Raw genomic sequence first — 23,055 nt, 5'->3', positions numbered from 1 at the left:
CAGGTGTGCACATGGAAATAAGTAGCTTGTGTTTGGCATTTTTTCATTGTTAGCATGAAAATTCCCTGGACATTGTGCCAAAAAAAAAAAACACAAAAAAAAAAACACACCTGACATATACTATAACATAAACAATCAAGCGCAGTTGGTGACTTGGTGAGAAAATAGATTGGAAAAACAAACATCTGGAAGTGTTTGGAGTATAACGTGCAGTATGATGGATGTCCTGAGCAGCTCTCGTTTATCACGTTGCCCAATAATCGCCACCAATGGAAGCGCAGTCGGCCCGCCCCTGCCGCTCCACCGTGAATCCGCGCTGAAGTGGAAGCCACTCTTCCAGCCCTGGAGCCACAGTGGCGCACCGCGACATGCGGAGCTGAGCGGGGAGCGCGCCCCTGAAGATGCTCGATCGTCAAGCCACAGTTTCTGGTAAGAGATGCGCTGCTGTCGCTGCTGTTGTGCTGCTGCTGCTGCTGGTTTTTACGGTCATTTTATTTTGTACGTGTGCCACCATCACTTCCTCCTGCGCCTTCACCTCCTGCTGAATATTCGAGCTTCTTTTGTGTCTTTTTATAGTCGCGTCTGATTCCTCGCAGACTCCAAGGATCGAGGTGAAAGGAGGTTTGAGGAGTCTTTCATTTTTCATTTTGTGACAGGTCGGTTTAGTTGGAGAGTGTTTTCGATCCTGGGTAAATCGACGGACAAGAGTTTTGATGTCAGGGAGGCGTTGGACTTGAAGCAATACGCACTCAAGCCCTTTCACTTTTACCGGTGAGACTAAAATGAGGATTTTGCTGCATATTTGTTGGAGATATCTCGGTTTGTCTGACACATCCGGTTTCTTATCCGTCATCTGTGAGGGGCATAAAGTGGAAAAAGGCAGTGGGATGAGAACACATCAATATTTTAGACGCAGCTCTATTTTATCCAGTTAAACTTTTTTATGGCTGTGATGCGGCCATTACTAATAAGTTAGTGCGACCCGTTTATACAGCGGTTTAATGATTACCACACAGCCCTGAGTTGTAGTGGTAGTCGTGAAAGCATGGGCTTCGTCAGGCCGTGGAAGAGGTGTGGATGTTTGTCATCTGTCTGCACCTTGTGAGCCCAAAAAAAAAACCCCCCACAGTGTTTCTGCTTTGTGTTCGAGCGCGATGCGTCGCTGTGGCTCTGGACATTTTCAGGGCAGCTCCGGCTCCACGGCGCCTCATACATTTCTTTTTATATATATATACTTCACGGGCTTTATCCAGCAGAAGGGAAACAGATGCGCTGTAATGTCAACAGTCGATTACTCACGCAACATTGCGCGAAAAATATGCGCCCCCGCAGCTCGGACGGACTGCGCGCGGTCACAACCGACCAGCCCCTCCTTCCTCCTCCTCCTCCTCCTCCTCCCTCTCCATCCTGCCAGACGTGCAGCTTTCATGGGAGACAAAACCCGAGGAGCTGGCAGCTTCCTGTTCAGCACCGCAGACAGAGACACAAGCCGACTTGTCTACACCCACTCCCGGTCCACGTTACCGCTGCCCTTCTCTTCCCAGACACACACACACAGAGAGAGAGAGAGAGAGAGAGAGAGGGAGAGGTCCTCCTACGCTTTATCAGCTTTAGTGCAGGTTGACTTGCTCTCACCCGGGAGGCATTTGAGTGGTTATTGGATGTGATACACGGAGAACGACGCTATAAACAGCAGCTGAGCACCGGCGTGTTGTTTGCAGAAGCTCAGGTGCAGAGCTCCGTGTTCTGGCTCACTTTCTGCTTGTAATAACTTGGATCATAAAGGGATTGCGAGGGACCTTCACCGTCATTATTTCAACCCAGAGCAACCTTTGAAAACCTCTTATTAATTGCTGCTCTGAAAGGAATTTGTGGAATAAGTTATTCATGAACCTGTGAGCCCTATGTCATACACAATTAGGCGTGATTAGTCAAATTAAATACATAGCTACCAGCACAATCAAGCCAGACTCTGTCTAATTCATCAGCCTTATCCTGTGATTATTATTCACCACATGTGGCTGAAAGTCATCAGCAGATGTCTGTAATCATGATGAGTGCTGTTGGACCACAGCTCCTGCTCTCACGCACCACTGACTGGTCTTTGCAGCGTAATCAGCAAAGCAAAAACAAATGCAAACATCTTGCGTGGCAGAGATTGTGCCGGTGTGTAAACAAATGGCTAATAGCTCATGTCTGCCTTGGTGATGTTGCTGCATGCGAGGGGTGCTGTCATCTTGACGCGCAGCTGCGTTGGTTGACGCTGAGAGGGATTTGGGTGGAAGGCAGGAGGGAGAGCGCTGGTAGGAGACATTGGTGGGAGAGAGGAGAAGCAGGAAGAGAGGGAGAGTGAGGAGGCAAGGGTGAGGTGGAGAGAACATGCCTGCTGGCCTCCTGTCTGGACACATTACATTTTCATAGGCTGATATCGCACCGGCACAGCTGAATGTAGATAAATAGCACTCCTTGTTCCCTGCTGTCAACCTGGGTATTTGTCTCTGTTTCGCTTACATCATCGTATTTATAGATTCAGCAGCAGCAGCAGCAGCAGCAGATGGATGTTATCTGGTGGTTTAGTGTCCATCTGATGACTAATATTGTGTCTGCCTTCAGCTGGATTTGTGCAAAGAAGCGGCGTTTGCTCTACCTGTCGGATAGTCTCCGATACAGGACCAGATAAACCACTAGTGGATCCTGGGGCGAAAAAGAACCCATTAAAACCCCCCTTCCCGACATTCCTATTAAAGCCCCTGAAAACTTATCTTCAAATTTTAAGTATTTCTCTATAACATTAAATATTCTTGACTAAAATAAGCAATATCAAAGTTTTAAAAAAAAACTCCTGAAGTATGTGAGATACTAGATTTCCTGACCACTTTAAAAATAGTCAGAAGAAGACAGAGAAAACAGGAAATACAGAAGTCTCCCATGTGAAATAACCAAAACTAACTTTGGTAGAAATGTGTTTTCATGTTAGACTCCATCCTTCATAGTAAGAAGATGGTTGATAAAAGTGTTTTTTGATTGATTGTTACACCTTAAGACCCCTAACATTTTAGTTAATGTTGTGTTTTAGTAACCAATTTGAATTTAATCACAGAGTGATCGTAGGGCCATGTTCCCTAAGGGTCAGTCGCCAGCTTTGCGTGGTGGGTAATCCAGCCTTGTACATATAATAAATCTGGATTACATGTGTAATCTGTCATGGAATGAACATATTTTCTCTGTGGCTGTTTCTATGTGGCCAAACCTTCTGCTCATCATATATATCATTAACTTAATACTCTCTCTGTTCTGATTTGTGTCCCACCAGGTTGAGTGACAAGCCTGCTGTCCCATCACCACCATGATAGCCACCGGTGGCCTGCTGCGCATGAACAGGCGCCAGGATTCCCTCCGCTCTAAAAACCGAGCGGAAAACAAAAGGAAGCGGAAATCCAAGAAAAAGAAGAAGAACGATGTGGTGGTGGTGAAGGGGAAGCTCAATCTGTGCTCCCCGGCCGGTTTGGTGGCCGCTGTTGGAGTTATAGTTCTCATGGTGGGGATTTCTATGGCCGTACTGGGCTACTGGCCGAGCCAGAACCAGCACGGGTACCAGGAGCGCCGCAGAACTGGGGTATACCACGCCAACAGGGTGAGCTACTCCAAAAGTCCACCTGTTCCCTCAAACTTGACCCGTGATAAGCCGTCCTCCGGCCAGAGAAATGTATTCAACCAGAGCCATGCTAACAGCAGCGCCCCCAACCCCTCCCCTCACTGTGGCTTCCTCTGTGACTTCCTGGATAATTACCTGTACTCAGACAATCTGAAAGTCTTCGGACCGCTGGTGATGGGAATCGGCATTTTCCTCTTCATCTGCGCCAATGCAGTCCTCCATGAAAACCGAGACAAGAAAACTAAGATCATCAACCTGAGGGATATCTACTCCACAGTGATAGATCTACACAGCATACGGTCGAAGGAGTACTCACCTCTGAACGGTTTGGTGAACTACACTCAGTCGAGGAGCGCTGAGGGCCCGTCGGGCTCCTTCCCTCCGAGTGGGATGCTTACTCGCAGCTCCTGGCCCTCCACTGGACTGGGTTTCCAGGGCGAGTTAGGCGGCGAGGAGGTCTTCAGACACCCATCTTTAGCCAGCAGGCCTCGTAGCTGGTCCAGAGATGTCCAGACCTTCACAGACACTGTCTACAGCATCTATAAAGACTACAGCAATAGCAGCAAGCAGGCGCCACAGCCCCGACAGTGGGAGACCACCTCCATCGTCACCTCCTCTGTGAACGCCTTCACCCTCCCTGTGATCAAACTCAACAACTGTGAGGTGGAGGAGTCTGAGAGAGCGGAGGCAGAGGGACGCTCAGGGGAAGGGGTCGTAATTGAGGCTGCTGCTGCAAACATTATTGAGGAAGGACAGGCCAGCAGCAGCCAGACTGACGAGACTGACACCAAGGAGAAAGACGCCTCTACGTCAGACCCTCCCCCACAGCATCAGAGCCATGAGGACATATCCACAGACACAGCTGACCAACAGGGGGCACCGCAGGCTCAGCCTCAACCACAGTGGACCCAGCTGTTTCCTCCATCACCTGTTGCCAGGACGATGGGGTCACGGCTGTCGCTCAACTCCCTCACGGATCAGCCCAGGTCTGCGCGACGCTGCAGCCTGTCTGTGTCTGTGTGTAGTCAAGGCGACAGAGCCAGGCGCTTCAGCTGCCCCCGTCTGGAGCGCACCAACAGTAAGGGCTACATCAAACTGACTGATCTGGGGGGCGAGTCCTTCGAAGCCCCCGACACAGACACTTCTTTAGTGGCCACTGAACGGGAAGTAGCAACAGGCGCAGCAGCAGCAGCAGCAGAGGAAGAAGCTCAGGGAGAGGATGACCTGGTGACACCCAGCACCTCTGCAGAATATTAGACTAATTTTGGTTTTTTTTTTCTGGTTGATGAGCCTCTTAAAACTCTTTGATGTCTTGTTCTTTGCTTCGTACCGTTTTCTCCGACTGCTTATGTGAAGCTGGCCATTACACAGGAAAGGAAATGTGGAGAGTAAGCAGCTAAGGACTATTGAAACATAGCCATGAACACTCAAGAGCAAGGTTCTTTATAAATACCACATCCATAGCTCAATATTCAGATGTAATTTTTCTATTTTTTTCAATGTAGCAAGAGCAATACTAAAGACTTGTAAGAAGATTTAGTAAAGGTTTGTAAAAAAAAAAAAAAGAAAAAAGAAAAAAGATAAGAAAAGAAAATCTGATCTGACGAGTTTTAACTTTTCTTTTGTAAAACAGTAAATAAAACAGGCAAATATTGTAGCTTGTAGAATTGCCAAAACCGTCACTGAGAACTTCTGTCTGACATGTTGTACTGTAGCATCAATACATGCCACAGAAAACAGAAAATAGTCTAGATTTATTTCTCTACATTGTTGTGTGAATACCATGTGAATAGGTGAACTGATTTGAATCTCAGGTAGACGTTTGGTTTAGGATCAGGACCTTGAGGACAAGGTCTTCCCTATGTGCACACTTGTTTATATGAAACATTCATGGTTGAATAAACTTGACTGTAACACCTCCTGCTGGGTCTTGTAAATGTCCGTGTGTGGTATCAGATTAAATAATTATTTTTTACCTGCATTTAAGAAGAAAATCTAAAACCAATGGGACTATGTGTGATAAAGTGTGTGGTGGACCAATAGATATAGATTTTGTTTTCTTGCATTTCTCATTACTGGGGAAGACTGCACCGGTATTGATGGTACATTATCTGTGTTAACTGAACTGAGAGCAATAACCTATAAGCGACCTTTGTAACAGTCTTCTTAATAACTGGCTTTGCTATTAAAGGGGGAATTAGCAGAGGCCTATCAGCTGATTCAGACTGTCAATAAACACAAGGGGAAACAAATATAAAGGATGTGAGGATGTTTGGTCACCACAAGCCTCTAGAAAAGCTTCACTGCTCCTCGGCTGAGATTTCACAAAAGTCTCTTTAATTTCTTAATATCTCCTCATGGTGTTTTGATGACGGTGGTGGAAAGCATCAGTTCATCCGCAGGTGTTCAAAGGTTGTAGCACAGTATTCCTATCATTTTCATACTCCTCCTCCTACCTGTGGGGAAACGTCTGCATATGTTTTTCTACTCATTTATTCTATTTGTTCCTTTAGTTTAACACTCATGTATGTTTTCATGACATATAGAAATATTTTCGACACTGCTTTCTACCTCAGAGAGTGGTTATCTGAATGTGGTACCTGAACCGTTGAGGATCTTTGAGAGGTTTCAAGTGTGGCTACAAAAACTGGAGTAGAAACACTGAGCAAGTGGTGGAAAGTAACTAAGAACATTTACTCAGGTACTTTACATTAAGTAATTCCATGTTTCTGATGATAATATTGTACTTTTAACTCTATATCTATCTTTAACTTACTAATTATTTGACAGCTGTAGTGAGTTACGAGTTATTTTGTGTTATATATTTTTAAGATGAGCACATATTATATACGCTCTATATTTTTACAGAGCTAAAGTACCAGATAGCATAAGACATGAACAGCATAGACTATAAATGGCTTGAATTAGCTGCATTGCGATTGTTTACAACATTAAAATGCTGTTTATACTCTAATAAAAAATAATCCAATCCTATAATAATATCACAGTCACAGGGGTCATAATGAAGACGTTTGATGCTTTGAAGCTTATTTTTCTGACAACACCTACAAACTTTTACTGAGGTAACATGACAGTGGATCTTGTATTAGTGTATATTTATATTCTAATAGTGCAACTCTTACTTGCAGTAAGGGCTCTGGATATTTCTTCAGCCACTATTTTTCACATTTATGTCACTCTGTAATAAAAAACCATGTCACCTTCTATGGACCCCGACCTTTGGGTTTGCAGAGATGTCATAAAGGCATCTAAGGTGGCCCTCTAGTGGTCAGATCATGATCAAACCTCTCCCTGCAGGCTGCCACCAGGTGGCGCTGGGTCAATGCCGGTTGACTGGTGATCGTGGGCGTGCCCGTTTATGAATACGCTGGGGGCCGTTTAGGAGGCGGGAGGGGCGGGGTTAGCGCAGGGGCAGCTCTGGGGAGGTTTGCCTAAGCAGGCGCTTACAGGTGTCCGGTCCTTTCCAAACGGGCGAGCCCCGCGTCGGGATTCCTGGTGTCCGGTAACACACTCAGGTCTCAGCTGGTGCTGAGGGACTTTCTGTCTCCGCTTGTTCGAGTCAGGTAAAGTGTCCCGCTGTGTTTGTGCGGTTACATACTTGCTCTGTCTCAGGGCAGTGACTGAAGTTTGTTGTGCACAGTTTGGGCAGAGCTGTCTCCACTGTCAGAGGCTGTAAACCAGAATGTGACACAATGTGTTTTCGCTCTGTAACAGTTTTTGTCTCATGTTTCGTTTCTCTTTTCTGTGGCGACCACGGGCCTTTTCCAACGCGCTCCTGCCAACCTGAAATGTGAAATGGTGAGTACATGCGTTCATTCACAAAGGCGGGAAGTGCGACACATCAAACTCGTCTGAATGAGGCCACAGGGCCAAACATACGGCCAGCATGTGATTGAGGGTTAAGGGTTGGTAGAGTGATCAGCAGCAGGGCCACTATTTCCTTTTCTGGTGTCAAAATGACAAAACTAACCCACTGATTATTTCTCACTAACCCTCTGATTGTCTTGTGTCATGGTGACATGTCCACAGACTCCTCATCAGCATTTTCCTTTGGCTGTTTCTCAACTCTGTTCTCCTCATAACTGCTGAGCCTGCACAGCTTGTTTTCTCTGACACACACACACACACACACACACACACACCTGATCAAAGGTTTGCTGGGCACATGCAGGCAGTTCGGAAATGGGAAGTTGTCACAGCATGTGTTTCTGTTTATGTTCTCCCCAGAATAGAAATGTGAATGAATCAAAGAGGGAAGAGCTCTTTGTTTTAAATCTCTCTTTCATGGACCCTGAACTGCACATTAAGACCGGCAGAGATACATCAACGCTTTTCCTGCATGGTCAATTTTGTAATTCTCTCACGCCCTAAAGGCCCATATGGCTGTAATCAAGTTTTATTTGATATCTAGTGTTTAAAACGTATATTTTTATGATGAATTATTGCTCATTATTGCTGTTCTTCCAGCTCAGTGGTTTTATCCGGTTTATGAGGTTGAATGATGAAGGTGAATGTACAGGACCAGGGAGATAAGGCCGGGACAAAGTCCGTGGGTCTTGTCATGTTCATTAGCTGGTGGAGACATGTTCAGTCCTGCACGTTTCTCTGTGCGATGTTCGTTTGTTCGTTCATTCATGGACCATCTGCAGCCCTCCTGATCTGATCCGGGAGTTTAGCTGAGACCCTAAGGAGTGAAATGTACTTGATAGATGTCACAGCATTTAGTGTTATGTCATCCCATAGTTGTCTTATGTAATTTACAGTTGCCTGCACTGAGAGCCGGGACCAAAGGCGGCCGATTCCCAGAAAGAAAAGCGTTGGATTACTCCTTGAAATTGTACCCCAGCACAGTCAAATCTCCGACAGAGCCACAAACAAACAAAGCTCATGTGCTGCATCGTGCAACAAAGTCAAAACATTAGTTTTCTCCTGCAGTATAACTGACTGTTCAACAGCCCCTTAAAACCCCTGCAAATCTTAAACCTTAAATAAGACACAACACTGACATATCATCGGCTCTTAAGTTGATGTGACAGTTGCTCATTTACACATCTGGCAGTTACGGGCCAACGTTGCCAATCATTTGGAGATGAGTTTCGTGGCCTCTTCTCTTAAAGCTCTGAGGGAATTGTTTGGCTCTTTAGCTCCTAACTGTCTGACTAAATTTCTACAAAGAACATCTGCCTGCAGTGGCCAGAAATATTACATTATTAGATCGGCGAGACTGAACCAAAAACTGTTTTAGAGTTTGGCAGAATCATGTAGGATCCTTTCACTCAGAATAAGAAGTTGACTGTGGGGGGAAAAAAGGTTTTCAGGGCCTTTTTTAAAGTGGAATTCCATTCAGGAAACTCAGGCATTATTTCCAGACAAGAGGCTTCCAAGACGATGTCTCACAGCACATAAACTGGCAGCGTTCACTAGAAAGCTGCGCCGTTCAAATGTTATTATCTCATTGCTTTAAATTCAAAATGCAGTTGCACTTCCAGACTAGATAGTAAACATTGTCGTACAGTATATGCTGTAAATTAGGTGACACCAACTCTTAACATGGGAGAGTGAATTTAAATTTTGTGGGTGACCTTGTTTCTTGCCTGGTTTTTCCTAGCTGGGCCACTGGAACACAGGAAGGTTGTAATTATGGGCAAGCAGAGGGGAATTTCCAAATTCTGACTTTGAGTGGAATGTGGGATATGTACAAAAACTGTAGGGTTGATCAGGTGTAGAGTCTGTAGAAGTGGTTTAGAGGTTAGGATTGAATGGCCTGCAGGGGGGTCATCTTGTGACCCCTATGACCTTTGCTCAGAAAGAGAAAAGGATCTCCTCTGAGAAACTGGCCCTGCATGTTTTTACATTCCTCACCCCATACAGCATGGCGTAACAAGATTAAATCTAATTTCTGTGGCTCAAGGAAAGAGTCATTCACGTTCACAACTGTTGCTTCTCCTGCTGCAGACATCTAAGGGGCTCTACAGAGCAGACTTCCCTCTGTTGTTTTGATGTGATATTACCAGTGATAACGACTATCTCCCGCTATTCATCTCAGGAATTTGAATCAATATTACTGTCAGTTTAGTTCATGATCAATAGCACTGGCACTGTACTGCAGGAGAAGACATTATTTTACCCGCTGCGTGTGGCAACATGAGGTATATGGATGGGCCATGCATGCATGTGAGTGAGTCAGAAATAAGGGGTTAAAGGTTAAAAGAAAGTCTGAAGATCTCTGCCATTATCACGATTTAGTGATAAGACATGCAAAGGTTGGAGTAAAGTAAAATCTGCAGTCATTCTTTGAATTAAAAGGGCTGAGCCAAGTGTTTGAGTTATTACGTTACACCCACAACCTTCCCACAGTGCACACATGGTATGTTAGGAGGTGGAGCATTCATTGAATTCACAGTAGAATAAGATATTACTTTTTTGAGCTCCTCAGCAAAGAATGTCTGCCTTTTCACAATAAACACAAAATTTAGTATTTTTTTAATATAATTATTTTTGCTTAAATCGCATTTATCAATTTCTTAGAAAGCAGAATCTCATTTTGCAAACTGTTGTACTTATAGGAAAATAAAATATTTATTTTGTCTATAAAATGTCAGGAAAAAAAGAAAAAAAATTACAAAAGTATTAAATATTCAGATCTGAGAAAGTGAAACTTTGATATTTTTAGGCAAGAAAAATATTATTATTTTATGCATATAAAACCTCCTGGGACACAGTTACAACCAAACATCCTGATCTCTGTCAGACACCATGTTCACATCCTAATGTCTGGAGCTAATCTATTTCATTTGATTAAATTGAGAAAATTAGAGCGAAGTTGATCAACAGATCTGCGACTATTTTCAGCTTGGAGATATTAAATTGTGATATTGTTATATACTTTTTTATTTCCGATACTAAGCAGTTAAACAAATAATGAAATAATCCGAAGATTCACTGATAATGAAGACGATGGAGAGTTGTTGCCTTAGAGAGAATTTCTGAACTTGAATCCATTCCATTGCAGTCTCACAGTAGCCGCCTCCTTGATTGTTATTCTTACTGTTACATGAAGAGCTTAAGCCTGAGGCATCAACACAGATTTCTTTTACCCTCGGGAGTACAGTGGTTCACAGTCAGTTGACGTGAGCTGAACTCGACACGTGAGCGTTGGGCTGCTTGTGATCACCGAAGCCTTCGGGGGCTGGAGGAGATAACGCGTATGACTCAATCTTGTTGAGTGGATAGATAAGCTTGTTGGGAGCCTTGTTATCTCCGAGTGATTCCTGATCACTTGAGAGAGGTATGGGACTGCCTTTGCCTTATAAAGCTTCACCTCCCGGCGTGGCACCTTGACTGTCACATGGTATTTATAGTGAGGAGTTGGGGTTAGTCTCAAACTGGGCTCCATGCAAAGTCCTCTTCAAATGTGCTATTGTGCAGGAACTTTTTTTGTGTGGGTGCCAAACGCTGTGTTAAACTGCTTCCAGTGTATTTCCACAGGGTATTGCTATCAACATTCAGACACTTAACTGTATCCAACCTACCATGTGTCTTATTACCAACTAAACAAAGAAAATCTAACAATTGCATACAGCAGATTTAAGGATTATATATTTTTTCCCCTTGTCTTGTCTCGTAACCTTGTTTTAACATCATTCATCATAATATGTTCTTTTGGATTTACAAGAAAGGAGACATGATCCAGTGCCTTGGACTATACAGGTCAATATGAAATCAATGAAGTGATGTCACTACCTCAGCCGCTTCACACGCAGCTGCTTGGTCATCAGGCTATATTTAATTTTTCTCCCAAAGCTGAAATATTAATACCCGCAGAAAACCCTAAAAGGGAAGAGTTTTCTTTTCAACCAGGTGTCCTCTAAAACATCCTTGTCTGCAGTTATTTGAAAGACACAATCATTAGCCTGCCACTTTCCAAAGGTTAGAAACACAGACTGCATTTATGATTCCTCAAGATAAGATGTGCTTCTTATAAGCAAAAAAACAAGGAAGGAGTGGTCCTCATCACTTTGTCCAAATATCTTTTCACACCGAGAAGAATGAGGGTTTCTAACAGGAGATGTAGTGTGATGAGAAGGTAGGGTGTTGATTTGGGAGCTTTAGCCCAGTCTGGGGTGTCTGAATCAGACACTAACTTGGTATGTGTGCTTGCTGACCTGCAGCCCTTTGGGAGCGAAGGCAGCCACAGCTGAGCGGAGCTGGACAGCAGGGAATAGTAGCCTTGGTTAGTCAGAGGTGAAGAACAGAACAGAGTTAGAGCCAATGCACTGCAAAGAGGGTACAATAATAACCAAAAAGACTCAGCGTTTTTAGATGGAAACATCAACCTGGAAGTGCTTTAACTAGAGATGACTTCATAAATGTGGTACATATGATCCAGTGTTGTAAACTCCCTGATCATAGTGGCTCTGTGTGTGAAAGCCTGAAGATAAAAGGGAAATGTGACTCTATGTTTGGGCAAAGATCCTTTTACATCAGCAATTATTTCCCCGTAGGCCCAGGGGGTAGCAGGGAATGCTGGTCAGGACTTGTTTTTTTATGTTATTTTAATTAGATCACATGGGTGATTTGCCATGTATTGTAAGGGATGTGCTGCAATGTAATTATGTATTGATGAAGTGCCAGCTTGCTTGTTCTGACTGCAGCACTGGAAATTGGATTGCTGTGATGAGGTACATAAGGTTACTGGTTTTAGAGACTTGGCAAATGCACATATTCATACTCACCAGGTTTAGCTGTTTATAGCCCCAGGTTGTTTTTCCACAACCTGGGGCTAAAATTAAAAAATAAAATAAAAGAAGCTTGTTAATGTTGTGTGAGAAGGAAAATATAACCTTATGTTCCCCAGTTATGCTAATACTTGTTAAAATTGTGAGCAAAGGTGGTGAACTCAAGGTTAATGAAGTTCATGGTTGGGCTTCGGAGCAGATGAGCTGCACAGGAAGTAAGAGTCAGTACACAGCAGAAAAAAGTGAAGACTTAAGCAGCCACATAAGCTAAGTAGAGTCCAGAGATCACATGTTGTTTGTCTCGGGTGGTTTTAATCATTCTGCCAACCACGGGCTGTTCTGGACGCTCTGAGGAGTCATAGATCTGCACTCACACTTATCTGCAAGTCACTTTACGTACAGACAGTGAAAACTTTTAGACAATAGAAATTCAGAACGTCCGGTATCTCTGTAGAAGTCAGATATTTTAGTTTTGCAAACATTTTCCTAAAGCATCGGTAATCTGTTTTTCCAATTCATCTAAACTTGTCAGTCGAGTGGGAGATATTAAGATCTAAACATTACTGCCTGTGCAATGGAACCCTTTTTCCTAATAGTGATGTAATTAGTCAACATATTACATGAACTGACAAGGATAAAAAAAAAAAAAAAAAAACCTTTTACTTGCATTAGACAGAATAAAACTGGTCAGCAGTTAAACTCTGAGGACTGTGCTGCCTGTTTTATATTAACCTCTACTTCTCATACCGTCTTTGCTTATAATAACTAATTTTTTAATTTATTAATATTGTTCTGAGTGCCTTGGAAGGCGCCTATAAATAAAATGTATTATTATTATTGTTAAATCTAATGTCTTTTGGTTTAGTGAAAGCTTTGTTTGTACTACCAGTGCCACTGAGAATCAACACTTTGCAGCAGCTTTTTGCAGTGTGAATCACTGTGTTGATTCTCCAGACTGACAAAACCAAACCAATGCTAAGAAATATAAAAGTGTAAAATTTAAAACTGTAAGAACCAGCTTCCCAGCACAGGAGGTCACACAAGGCAACTGTACACCGCAGCAAAATCGATTAGAGTTGAGAGTAGAAAGTTGGAAAGCGGACAAATCAAAGAGTGAAATATTTTTCTCACGAAACCAGACAGGGAAAAAACACAAGTGAATGTTCAACCTAAATTTAACAGGTGGACAAAAAGGACTTCCAGCAGATGCCTGTGTTGTTCTGTTTGCACTAAGTAAATAGGAAGCTGTTTGGAAAATCAATAGCCATAAAAACCTGAAAGGCCCGATGATGGCTTTGACAATCAAATAAAAAACTGTCCTATTAGCTCAGTTTATTTGTGGATCTTTTGCCTCCTAGAGGTCAGAAATGACTTTTTTGCTTTAAAGGGAAAAGACACATTAATACCAGTTCATGGTTATGCTTGGAAGTGTCCATGTGTCTCTGCATGACATTCACCTCGTCATCTGCCCAAGTGCACAGAGTTCTGCTGGACCCTGTTCAGACATCTTCAACCGGCCCAAGATTTGAGCCCATGTGGACTTTCCAAATTGCAGAGTACACTGACTTTCTTAATCTCTTGGGAGTTGGTTCTTATTCTCAAATGGGGATAAAGGTTGATAGTATAAAATGCACTTGACTCTGCCATGCTGTTTTGGTTGGCCTATACTATTGCATTCAGTTTTCATTAGAATCAGGTATAGCACATTTGTTCTGTAAAGACATGCTTTTAAGATGAAATTGTCCTGACTCGATGTAAAAGTCAGAACATATAACAAAAAAAGGAAGAAATTATAAATCTTAACTCATTGTAATCTGCCATTTTTTAACAATACAAACACGTAGGAACTGATATTTCCTTTGCAGAGAAACTACTATATAACCCCTGACGTCTAATTTAAGACTGTTTATTGCATTACAGGCGCACAGTCACCACCCACTGGCCAGACAGGCCCTGATGAGCAATGTCTGAGACGATCAGTTGGCTTCATGACTGTACTGTGCCAGACTCCACCTGCTCTAAATGTAGATAACTATTGTTTGGCTGAGCAGAGAACAGACATACTGGGTAGTTGTAACTGCCTTTTCAATGGTATATCTTCTCACAGAGCCTCACTGTGGTCATGTACATGACATTTTTTTGGACTCACTGAAGTCTATCATTACAATAATGGTCCTGCTTTAAAAACAAGAAATGATGGGGGAAGTGAAAGCATGTAACTCTGGAGAAATGAAAGAATTACAGTCACGTTAAAAAGCCACACAACACTGAATCATTATTGCCAACTGTGTAAATGTCACACGTGGACTTGGACTTTTTTATGGTTAATGGAGGTATCACATTAAGGCTCGGGCTGACAGCTCAGTAAGTTATTGCAGTGTATGAGAGCACAGTGAAGAAAGTGTCCTTTTAGCAGCCTCCCTCAGCCATTATTTCTCCTCCAAGCATTGAAGGTTACAGGAATATTTAGTTACATCTATTGTCAGCCAACTGTAGCTCTAAACCTCTCTCTCCCTCTCTCTCTCTCTCTCTCCTTATTGCTGGCTGTTTGTAAGGTTGGTGTTTAGGAATTTAAACTTGCATGTGAAGCAGCTGAATCACCTCTTATTCTAATGTGAATTACATGTCTTCAGTGTAAAACATTCATTGTCGTTGTCATTGAGTTTGTTTTACGAGCTGCGCTACAATTAGCTAACGGCTGAACGAGGAGCCAGCTGTCTGGCTGCTGTACATAAGAGCTGCACTGTGTGTGTTATTACATTTACCCTGTGCTGTCTGTAAAGCATTCCTGCCATGTCTCCCTCACTATTTAGGGAATCCATGTGCGACTGCAGCAGAAAATCCTCTGTAGACGTAACGTGCATAACTGCGTGTTTTGTATTTGCATAGTGTACAGTAAGTGTTGGCATGTGGTGTAGCCTACTACTGAGAGTATGAGAGCAATTAGATGAAATAAAAGTCAAATGGGTGACCGAGTTGGGTCAAGTTCCCGCTGGGAGGCGGGAGGCAAAACCCACAAATCCCTGGAGGGAACAACCCAGACACTAATTTAAAACTTGCTTTTATGCCTGTGTTTGTGTACACGAACATATACGTATGTGTGTGTGTGTGTGTGTGTGTGTGTGTGTGTGTGTGTGTGTGTGTGTGTGTGTCCATGTTACTTCCTATTGACTTCTTTTAATATGTCCTGGATTATATTTTCCAATTTGGAGAAAATCATAAAGTGCTCTAGACTGGGTTGAAGAGTAAGGAAGTCTTTGAGAAGTCTGCTTGAAATTCAGTAGCCACAGTTCAACTGTTTTGTATTGTATTCAGAACAGTGATGGAAGTAGTATTCAGATCCTTTACTCCAGGAAAAGTAGCAATATGATAATGCAAAAATGCTAAAGTTAAAGTATGAACAGTGAAACATATTTAAAGAATCAAAAGTAAAATTGCTCATTATGCAGCAGAAGGGTTTCCGACAGTGTTATATTACATTACTACACTGCTGCTGTAACACAGAAACAGTGGGGCTTGTAAAGGGCAAGCTAACTTTAACTGCTGTAAATACTAAATCTATAACATTGCATCATATTTTGCAAAGTCACCACAGGTTTTAGATGTAAAATCTCCATCTGCAAAGTTGCTACAGCTGTCAAACAAATGCAGGGAAGTAAAAACAATTACATTACTGAAATGCATTTAAAAAAGAGAAGTAAAAACATAAACAGCTGAGAGCTGGTACTCTTCCTCAAAGTGTGTGAACTGGGTGATTTGAGTCCCTTTTTCTTTTGTCATGTAAATGGTCAATTTCCCATTCAGTAATTCTGAAAAGTTCTGCTGTGAAGATGATCAGAACTTGAAAAGGGATGTTTAATTTTGATGTGTTTAAGTTGGCTAACAATTTCTCAAAGCCCTGGAGAGAAAGGAAGATTGACTTCTTAATTAGTTTTCAATCAAATTATGTACAAATGTTTTTTTTTTTAAAGCACATGGTGATGTCTTCAAAATGCATGTTTTGTCCAACCAGCTGTCCAAAAGCTGAAAATAGCAACAAATCCTCACAGATGAGAAGCTGGAACCAGGAAATGTTTCAATTCATGGATTACTAAAATTATTATTTGCCTTTCCAGTAATTGATAAATCAGCTTCAGCAGCAGTGTGGGCCTGGGCACAGCTGTTTGCACGAAGTTAATTTTAAAGAACAAGTAGGCTGTCTAATTTTTATGTATTTATTTATTTTTAAGTACAGTTTCCAAATACAGAATTGAAGTAATTGTACTTTGTTACATTCCACCGCTGATTCCGTTTCATTTAATCACATTTCCTTAAATAGACATTACTCGCACTGGCTTTCTTCAGGAAAAACAACAAACCTTGTGTCATTAATTGCCATGCTGTGTGTGTGTGTGTGTGTGTGTGAGGGATGGGGAGGGTGTGCTGTTAAAATAATGCCCCGGCTGTGCTGATATCCCACAATTCTACTCTCGGCTGCATAGTGGAGTCTGATAGGCTGGTGGAGAGGGGAACTGCAGCAGAGTAGCACCGCTGTCAGGAAACAAGCCCACTACGAATGCAAGTCGCATACCCAGCTGAACGGAGACGGTGTACCTGGTAATAAACCTCCTTTTTTTACTGCTTTTCTTCGCTTCTGTAACACCGGGGCTTTCTCAGTGGGGGTGCTTGCTTCCCGGTTTGTAGTATTCCCCGTTTTATCGCTTGTCTTTTGCCACAATTGGCCTCCTCAGACCACAACACCGCTGACAGATAATTAACATTAAGGATACACTAATGCTTGGATCCACTCAGGCGGAAAAGTCGGGGGGGGGACGTGGCTAACCGTGGTCAACCTTATGGATCCCGCTGAGGTTTTGCATTTGTAGCCTTTCGGTGCGCAACACTGTCGCGACATGTGGATGTTTTTATTCTGCATTTCTTTTTGCTGAATGGGATCCAGCAGCTAAGAGCCAAAGCTTGCACTGATATTGCAAAGAAACTAACGGCTCAAGGTACAGTAAGCTAACATGCTCTAGTTTCGAGGCAGAAAGTGGAAAATGCGGGGGGGGGGGGGGGGCCGACGCGGTAGAGATGCTTTTCCAAGCTTTAATCCAGCTGTTTTTACGTCGGGGAAGGGCAGCGCTGAGTCACTGGCACACACGGCAACGATTGAGGACGATTCACGGGGTGAAATCGGCACATTGTCGGGTCTTCAGGCGACATAGTTGGGTGTTTTTGATCTGCAGTGCGGTAGGCGTGGTTAAGGGGCTGGGTGACACGGGTCTGGATCTGCTTTTAGCATCCTCACATCCTCGGTTTGCAATGGCTGGAGTCTGACTTGACAATTTAATTAAGATGCACAGTAAGCTGTTGTTGCAGTAGCATTGGAAGGCAGCAACACCGTGGGCCTTGCTTGCAGGGCTTCACAGTTTATTCATTGGGGGGGCACCTTTTGAGTGCAACCTGTCTTTACTTCAGCTTGTCTTCAGTGTCGATAGTTGTCTTTCTATCCCACCTCTGCAAAAATAAATACTCACATCTTTTAATATGAAATAGGAAGATCTATTGGCAACACCTAATATGAGAAGAAATACTGTAGCTTTGCATGATCTGTTCTTACACCCCAAAATCTCAACTTACATATTCTTAGACGCTTGATGTATACAAGGACACACCCTAAATATATGATTAGTTCACTGTAAACTTTGTTGAACGCTGCAGAGACAATATTGAGTCATATACAGGCTAATATAGTAGCAACAGCCTCTTCTATCTGCAAAAGGTCAACAAGGGTGACACATATTTTAGCTAAAAATGCCATAAAAACAATATGTCATCCGCTCAAACTGTGACTGCTCATTGTAGAGTTACACAGGCCCCAATAGAACAAAATATTATTTTTTTTAATAGTTCTCCAGCTTCTCAAATGTGAGGATTGGCTGCTTTTCAAGTCTATAGAAATTGTAAACTGGATATTTTTGGTTGTACAAGACAAGCAACTTGATGACATCAACTCAAGCTTCAGGATATGCATGACATGTGTTTTAGAGTTTTTCCAACTTAGTGAAGAAAAAACTATTAACTGAGAGGAGAATCATCAGAGCAGCTCCTCCTGCCCCTCCCTCTCCCTGCTCCACCCAGCCCTTCTCCTACATCCTCACTGTGTTTGCCGTCTTGGCTAATGGAGGTAACTGGGAGCTTGCTAGCCCATCAGTCAGACATAGAGACCCCTTCCAGCAGCTAATACTAGCTTGAAAGCCTCGGTGCAAGAGGAGTATCATACCAGAAGCCTGTGAGCTCCCAGCCTCAATTTTAGCCTTCTCGGATTGGTTAGAAGGGCGAGGCTCGCTCAAAAACTTTAGGGAATATCTAAACAACAGGGGAATATATCTGCACTGCTGCCTGGCTGTAATGTGAGTCTGGCTCACAGAAGCCATTGACAGCACCTCTCAACATTAAGATATGTTTTGGAGCTTCACTTATAAAATATAAACTGCTTTGACCCTTATTTATGCATTCCCTGCAGACGTTATTGGTAATCAAGTTGCAGCTGATTTACTGATTACCTATAGCTAATCTCATAAAATGCTTAATCCCTACTGGCCAGTCACAGTTGCTCCTGTAAGACGTTATTAGCTTCTCATCAAGCTACCAAGATTTAGTTCTAATCTTTTCCATTAATAAGGGATTTTCCCTTTGTCAAAGGAGCAGTGCAGCTGGATTGAGTGCTAACTCTACACAAACATGTATACCAGGAATCACTTTTCCTTTTCCAGCCACATCGGTGATGTTTGTTCCAGGGTTTCAAGGGAATCCACCGTGGCCTAAAATGACAGCACGGCAACAAAGACACACAATCGTGTCGCACAATGAGGAGCAGTGGAGTTGAGGTGACAGTAAGTTAGCTGGTCTGTCTGTTGTATCCCTGAGTGTCTCACTGCTAGAGACAGTAATGCTAAGAATGTAAACACGGCTAGCTGACAGGATTTATGGCCTCCTCAGCAAAAATGCTCTCTGCATGGAGTCACCTTCATGTGACCAGTCCTTCCCTAAATTCTAGTCTGGATTGCGTAGTCTAGTCTGCTTTGGTCCAGAGGTAATTTTTGACAATTGATAGTACTGAATGAATGAAAGGTAGCTACATTAAAAACAAGTAAATGTGCTAATACATTTTAGTTTTAGCTGTTATGAGACTGTTTTCATGAAAGAACCTCCATAGTTTTAGCAGTGGATGATATAAATGGCTAATACAAGAAGTTGCCAGTTTATTAGATACACTGGGCTAAAGCTAATGCAATTTAATACAACAGTCCTACAAGAAACCCTGCTTTCATAAAGATTGTACTGATCAGTTTGTGTTGAAACTGTGTGATCATTTTGGGGAAGTAGTTTGTGGTAAATATTCCTGTTATTTAGCTCATCATGCACCATGATGTAAATAGGGTGGACAAAATGACCTGTTGATATAATGACTTTAAGTTCAACAACACAGTCCCACCCTAAACAGTTGCGTCAACATCTGTCTAAAACATTACAAGCTTCATAAGGTAGCAGAACTGTTGTATTAGACTGCATTAGTTTTAGACAGGGGTTCCCAATAAATTGTCAACTGAGTGTTTATGCAAAATACAAAAAGAAATGCCACAAATCATCAGTGTTGATGTTTTGCTGAGTCACTGATGCTGGAGTCCATGTTTAGTTTGTGCGTTACCAGAGCTGGAGAATGTTCTGGCTGAACACACGGCGTTAGAAAACAGACCGGGGTTGTTTGAAATCTTGAATTGTTATGGACGGGACTGACTGTCCTCAGCTGTGAAGTGCTACATGTTATTGAGGAACATTTTGCAGATGCCTCATGTCAAATTAAATGTCGGACATTTGTTACTGTTTCTCGCTGAAAAAGCGAGAGTCTCACTCGTGTAAACAATTAGTTCCTCGTGTTGCTTGTTATACCAGTTTAGGTGGACTGACAATCAGGTAAACACAGAGTCAGTGTCAAGCCATCCATTCTGCTGTCGAGTACAGTTACGTTTTAGCTCTGTCCATTCCAGTTTTTCTTGTTTTAACTGTTCAACTCTGGGCTCTTTGGGGATGACGCTGGAGAGCATGTTTGACAGAGGTGTTGAAAGGTTTATACAATTTCAGGGCAGCAACTAAAGATGATGATGATTATTATTATTATTGTTATTATTATTATTGATTTTAATATGGAAATAGTTTTCTTGATTAATCAGTTAGTCGTTTGGCTTTTATATGTTTCATAACACTTGTCTTAAAAATGTCTGAAACATGCCTTATCAGTGTTTTCAGATCCAAATCTAACAGTCCAAATCCCCAAAAATTAAAGTTATAATGATGTGAGATGAAGAACAGAAGGAAATCCTCACATTAAAGAAGCTGGAACCATGAAAACAATGACAACTTTTCTTGGAAAAGACTTAAAACAATTGTTCAGTTGTCATTATTGATGCTGATAAATTGACTTATCAACAAAAATTTAGGATTTATATAAAAAAAGTATCAAGAGTGTCTTCTCGAAAATCTAATGCCAGGTACTGTTCTTGTGACAGTACAACCTCTAACCAGTAGCTGCCACAAACGGTGCCACTCTACGCATGCAGAGCTGAATATAATGTTGCATCTATTATAAGTTACTGCGGTTAACGGTGTTCATTCAACGCCTCAAATCTACTGTAAATGTAAAACGACAATAAGAAAAATGAAGGACATTGTTTGATTATGAGGGGACAACACATTTATGACAAAACATATCAATAATTTAGTTTGGTCCTGAAGTCCGGACAGATAAAAACACTTAGGGGATCTGTAACCACACAGCAGAGGTGTCTCATTTGAGTGGCCTGACCAGCTACATGGTATCCTGTTACAGAAGCTGGGTTTCTGTGTGACAGCTGTCAGCCCCACAGCCATGTAAGAGGGGTCGCATCATATACAGCAGGCCTGCTCGGGATGGGTCTTGACGTGTCAAAAAACGCCAACCATTCCTCTCCATGTAACCTCCATAAGCCCCCAGGGTGGGTAATGGGTGCGGGGGCAGGGGTGGCGGGGATGGACCCAGCTGTGTACTCTGGCTAATAGCACTCAGCACAGATGGCAGGCCCTCATCCTCCCGTGTGTGTGTGTGTGTGTGTGTGTGAGTGTGACTCCATGTCCACAGGCCGCTCTCCAACAGCAGGCATCACAATCACAAATGGACCATTTTAAAATGGAGATTTGCATCTGTGGGGCAGCACCACAGCATTTAGTGTCAGTGATCAATTATGTAATGTAGCTACATACTGATAAGCCTCTGCTGAGCTTTTAGCGTTGACGTCAACATCCACTGCGATGGGTTCCCTTTGCATTATGTCTGAATGTGATTTAACTCCTGATTCGATCAGTTGGTTTGTTTCTGGAGGGAGTCCAGTAGGTAGACGGTGTCTGCTTGTCTCTCCTTACTGAGAACATCAGTTTCTATCTGCAAATAACAGAGAGAAACATCAGGTGACAGTTGACCTAAAAGCTGTTTTCCTAGAGCTAATGTGAGAGCGGCTTTTGATGACGCCTTTGACATCAGGTGCACACTGTTGTGGTTTGGTTTTTTTTTTAAAGCATTTTCTGTAGATTAACTTTCTTCTCTCAGCTTTCTTCTCTCCCTTCAGTCATAGCAGCTTTCATTCTAAATGCTGAGTTCCACTTTTATTAATTTACTGATGCAAGAAACATACATTTAATTTAATAAGGGATGAGTTTTGATTAAATTTTCCATTTTCGATCTGGGTCGAAAACTGGGTAATGAGGGGAAACATCTAATGGCCAGCTCTGCCAAACAGCTCATGGTGCTGTATACCAGCAGTAATGCAGGGCACTAAATGAGTTGTGAATACAGCTTTCTGAATGCATAATGTATGTGCCAGTCCATGGTGAGGGTCACACACAAGGCCACTGTGTGGGCTGTTGTGTGGCCCTGTGAAGAGTGCCTGTCACCAGTGACTGAACGTATTCTTCCTCCATTTCTATGGTGCTAAGATGTTCCTTTCTTCCCCTCCTACCATAGTTCCTGTTTCATAGCAAGGGGGGGGGGGGGTAAAGAGAAGCAAAGGTTAGCTGTGCAGCCATCACTCGTCAGCTGATTACTGAACCACTCCTCAACTTTACCACACACGGTGCAATAAAGTCACAGCAGAGAGGTTTTGACAGGATTCTGGTTGAGTTTTTAGCTCAGTGGCTTTTTTTTTTTTTTTGAATTGGGAAACAGTCAGGGAAAAGTCAGGGTTGGAGTTTGGATCTTGTGACTACATCCCTTGATTCACTTTGCTACTACTCAGGCCTGTAATCTAGACCTGGTAATCTTTACAGCCACTTTATAGCACCTTAAGTTACGAATTGAATGTTGGAAAGAGTTTGATCAGCACATCATGGTCAGTGACCCTTGATGCTTCGAACCGACACTCCCGATGTCTTACTGAAATACTGAAAAACCTTTAAGACTCCCAACTGTTTTGAGTCAACATCATTCTGATCCATTTAATTAATCAAACTAACAACCATCTATTCTGGCGTGTTTTTTTTTGTTACTTGGCAAAGCGTGATGTGACTTTATATTGTAATCCTTTAAGTAATTCCATGTGGATTCAAATCCACTGCTCATTAGCAAATATA

General features: G+C 42.6%; 2 protein-coding genes across 18 annotated transcripts in view; both read left to right on the top strand.

The window, feature by feature from the left end:
• Positions 1–221: 221 nt before the first annotated feature.
• Positions 222–5,572, top strand: LOC139629638 (transmembrane protein 200C). Of its 2 annotated transcripts, none has more exons than XM_071492381.1 (2): positions 222–429; positions 3,314–5,572. In XM_071492381.1, the coding sequence occupies exon 2, from the start codon at positions 3,347–3,349 to the stop codon at positions 4,910–4,912; it is 1,566 nt and encodes a 521-aa protein (XP_071348482.1). In that variant the 5' UTR covers positions 222–429; positions 3,314–3,346; the 3' UTR covers positions 4,913–5,572. The 2 variants fall into 2 exon arrangements, with proteins under 2 accessions (XP_071348482.1, XP_071348483.1); XM_071492382.1 differs by lacking the exon at positions 222–429 and adding an exon at positions 612–771.
• Positions 5,573–7,080: 1,508 nt separating this feature from the next.
• Positions 7,081–23,055, top strand: part of LOC139628590 (band 4.1-like protein 3) — a 51,027-nt gene continuing 35,052 nt past the window's right edge. For 3 of the 16 annotated variants that reach the window (XM_071490381.1, XM_071490382.1, XM_071490380.1), the window contains exon 1: positions 16,849–17,010. The gene's annotated coding sequence lies outside the window, so the exon portion shown is untranslated. Of the gene's footprint in view, positions 7,475–16,839; positions 17,011–23,055 lie in introns of those variants that run through there. The other 13 variants (XM_071490391.1, XM_071490392.1, XM_071490384.1 and 10 more) reach the window with 12 other exon arrangements.

This window comes from Trachinotus anak, unplaced genomic scaffold (genome assembly GCF_046630095.1).
Source record: "Trachinotus anak isolate AG129_WGS33_773 ecotype Australia unplaced genomic scaffold, CSIRO_AGI_Tana_v1 ptg000012l, whole genome shotgun sequence".
NCBI lineage: Eukaryota > Metazoa > Chordata > Actinopteri > Carangiformes > Carangidae > Trachinotus > Trachinotus anak.
Note: the sequence above shows the minus strand (reverse complement) of the source record. Positions and strands in the feature narration are given on the sequence as shown.